Source organism: Myotis daubentonii, chromosome 10, assembly GCF_963259705.1.
Source record: "Myotis daubentonii chromosome 10, mMyoDau2.1, whole genome shotgun sequence".
Classification (NCBI taxonomy): Eukaryota; Metazoa; Chordata; class Mammalia; order Chiroptera; family Vespertilionidae; genus Myotis; species Myotis daubentonii.
In genome coordinates, this window is record NC_081849.1 from 35,034,417 (window position 1) to 35,037,314 (window position 2,898).

A 2,898-nucleotide genomic window follows, 5' to 3' on the forward strand; every position below is an offset into this window, starting at 1 on the left:
TTCTGACTGCTGATTGGCTAAGCTCCCTGTGGTCACTGGTAATATTCTTAGTAACTTGGGTAATGAGAGTCCAAATAGGTGATCTAGGGTTTTTTTACTACACTCCTGGAGAAAAAAAGGAAGGTCTGCTGCTGGAGGGTTAAGAAATGTCATATCCTGCCCTAGCTGGTTTGGCTCAGTGGGTAATACCTCGGCCTGCCCAACACAGATTCTGGGTTCAATTCTGACCAAGGGCATGTACCTAGGTTGCAGGTTCCTCCCTGGCCCGGGCCCAGGGCAGGGTTCATGCAGGAGGCAACCAATCAAAGTGTTCCTCTCACTTTGATGTTTCTCTCTGTCTTTTCCTTTCCCCTCCACATTCTCTAAAAATCAATGGAAACATATCCTCAGGTGAGGAGAAGGAAGGAAGAAGGAAGGAAGGAAGGAAGGAAGGAAGGAAGGAAGGAAGGAAGGAAGGAAGGAAGGAAGGAAGGAAGGAAGGAAGGGAGATGGAAGGATGGAAGGATGGATGGATGGATTTTTTCATGGTAAAGGGACTGGAGTTCGTGTTGATGAAAACATCTTGGTGGCTGCCCTGACTGGCAGTGGCTGCAACAGTGCGGTGATGGGGCTGCGGCCTTCCCCTGATCAGCCTGGTTGACTCCCACAAAGGGAGGCCAGACTGTGGCTTAGGCCCACTCCCCAAGGGGAGCAGGGAGCAGGTAGTAGGACATCCCCTAGGGCTCCCAGTATGTGATAGGGGACAAGCTGGGCTGAGGAACCCCCCCCCCCCGCCAGTGCACAAATTTTTGTGCACCGGGCCTCTAGTCTATATATAAAAGCCAAGCAACCAGAACAACAGAACAACCAGAACAACTGATCACTATGACACGCACTGAGTTGGCCAACCAGCCTGATTGGAGCCCCAATCACCCCCCTACACACAACCTCCCGCGTCCCCTCCCCGCTGCCAACCTGGCCCAATTAGCCCCCATCAGGGTGGGCTGGCTGGACCCCACCTGTGCATGAATTCGTGCACCGGGCCTCTAGTAATAGCATAAAGAAGCTATGTGAGAATTAAATTACATTATGTACATAATATACCCAGTATATGGTCTAGCTTATATTAAATTTTTACTAAATATCTATTATGGTTATTGCTAGCAGAGAAGGCAAAGGATGGAAGGTTCTAACTAGATCATGGTGTCTGACCAAGTGATTTTTCCCCTCAGGAGAGCTAAGCCCTGTGTCTCCAATATGGAAGTGGAGAACCAAACATGGGTCACCAAGTTCATTCTGGTGGGGTTCCCCGGCAACTGGGGCATGCGTGCAGCAGTGTTCCTGATATTCCTTGTGGCCTATATTTTGACAGTGGCTGAAAACATGATCATCATCCTGTTGGTACAGCAGAACCGGCCACTGCACAAGCCTATGTACTTCTTTCTGGCCAACCTATCCTTCTTAGAGACCTGGTACATCTCTGTGACTGTACCCAAGTTGCTGTTTGGTTTTTGGTCGGTGAGCAACAGCATCTCCTTCACTCACTGTATGATACAACTTTACTTTTTCATCGCGCTCATGTGTACAGAATGTGTGCTTCTCGCAGCCATGGCCTATGATCGGTATGTGGCCATCTGCCGCCCACTGCACTACCCCACCATCATGAGCCATAGGCTCTGCTTACACCTGACTCTTGCTTCCTGGGCCATTGGCTTTGGCATTTCCTTGGCGAAGATCTACTTCATCTCTCACCTCAGCTTCTGTGGCCCCAATGTCATCAATCACTTCTTCTGTGACATCTCTCCAGTACTTAACCTTTCCTGTGCAGACATGTCCATAGCTGAGTTGGTGGACTTTGTCCTGGCACTGGTCATCTTACTCCTCCCCCTCTCTATTACTGTCCTGTCTTATGTATATATTCTGGCCACTGTTCTACACATGCCCACAGGAAAGCAGAAAGCCTTCTCTACTTGTACCTCCCACCTGGTGGTGGTCACCATCTTCTACTCAGCCACTATTTTCATGTATGCCCGGCCTCGAGTTATCCATGCCTTCAACTTGAACAAAGTAATTTCCATCTTCTATGCCATTGTCACCCCTGCTCTCAACCCTTTCATTTATTGCCTAAGGAACCGAGAAGTCAAGAAGGCTTTGAAGAAACTGATCTATTGCAAGGCCATCTGATCTGACTAGACTATTAAAAGTGATTAGAAATACATGATTTGCTTTGCTTCCTGCCCTTCCATCCTCTGTCCTTTCTCCTTTAATGCCTTCGCTGGGTGGGATTCATGTTAATAGGCCATCCCCACATCCACATCAGCCATAGGCTATGTCCTGAGTCTGTGTCTGTGCATGTGGTTTGTGCTCTATGGGAATAGTCCTCATATAGAGAATTCTCTTGCTGGAACCCAAAATGAAGTGTCTCAACTGAGGTGGGGCGAGAGATGGCAGTGTATGAGTTAGCTGTTTGGGGATCTAGCATGCATTAAGGGCTTTGAGGCCTACAGACTGAGGATGGCTTCCCCAAAGAGGTATAAGGTAGCACCTTCCCCAACAATGCCATTCTGGATGTTGAGTTGGGAATCAATCTTGGTGGAAGAGAGTGAAGACTGCTTCTCTAGGTCTTCCACCACCTTTTGTTAGCACTTGGTTCCCTGTATTAAATATCTTCCTGCTTCTAATAGCAATAGTGCTTTCTGTTATCTGTATGTGGAGTTAACCTTTTGTAATTATACTAGGGGCCCAGTGCACAAATTCGTGCACCTTGAACTGGGGGCCACATGGCTGCGGTGGGCACAGGGGTGGGTCTCAGCCCATCCTCCATGCCCCCTCCTGGCCCCTTCCATCGCGGCCCTCAGTCCCCTTTCTGCCGGCAGCCCTGCTCCCACCGCTGCTCCCACACGCTGACTGCGCTCCCAC

General features: G+C 49.4%; 1 protein-coding gene across 1 annotated transcript; it reads left to right on the forward strand.

Moving 5' to 3' along the window:
- The first annotated feature begins 1,236 nt into the window (after window positions 1-1,236).
- LOC132211476 (olfactory receptor 6B1) lies at window positions 1,237-2,163 on the forward strand. The gene has a single exon (XM_059656143.1). The coding sequence runs from the start codon at window positions 1,237-1,239 to the stop codon at window positions 2,161-2,163; it is 927 nt and encodes a 308-aa protein (XP_059512126.1).
- The last annotated feature ends 735 nt before the right edge of the window (window positions 2,164-2,898 follow it).

What these genes read in the sequence shown, in the direction of transcription:
- LOC132211476 (XM_059656143.1), top strand. Translation starts at nt 1,237, where the DNA reads ATGGAAGTGGAGAACCAAACATGGGTCACCAAGTTCATTCTGGTGGGG.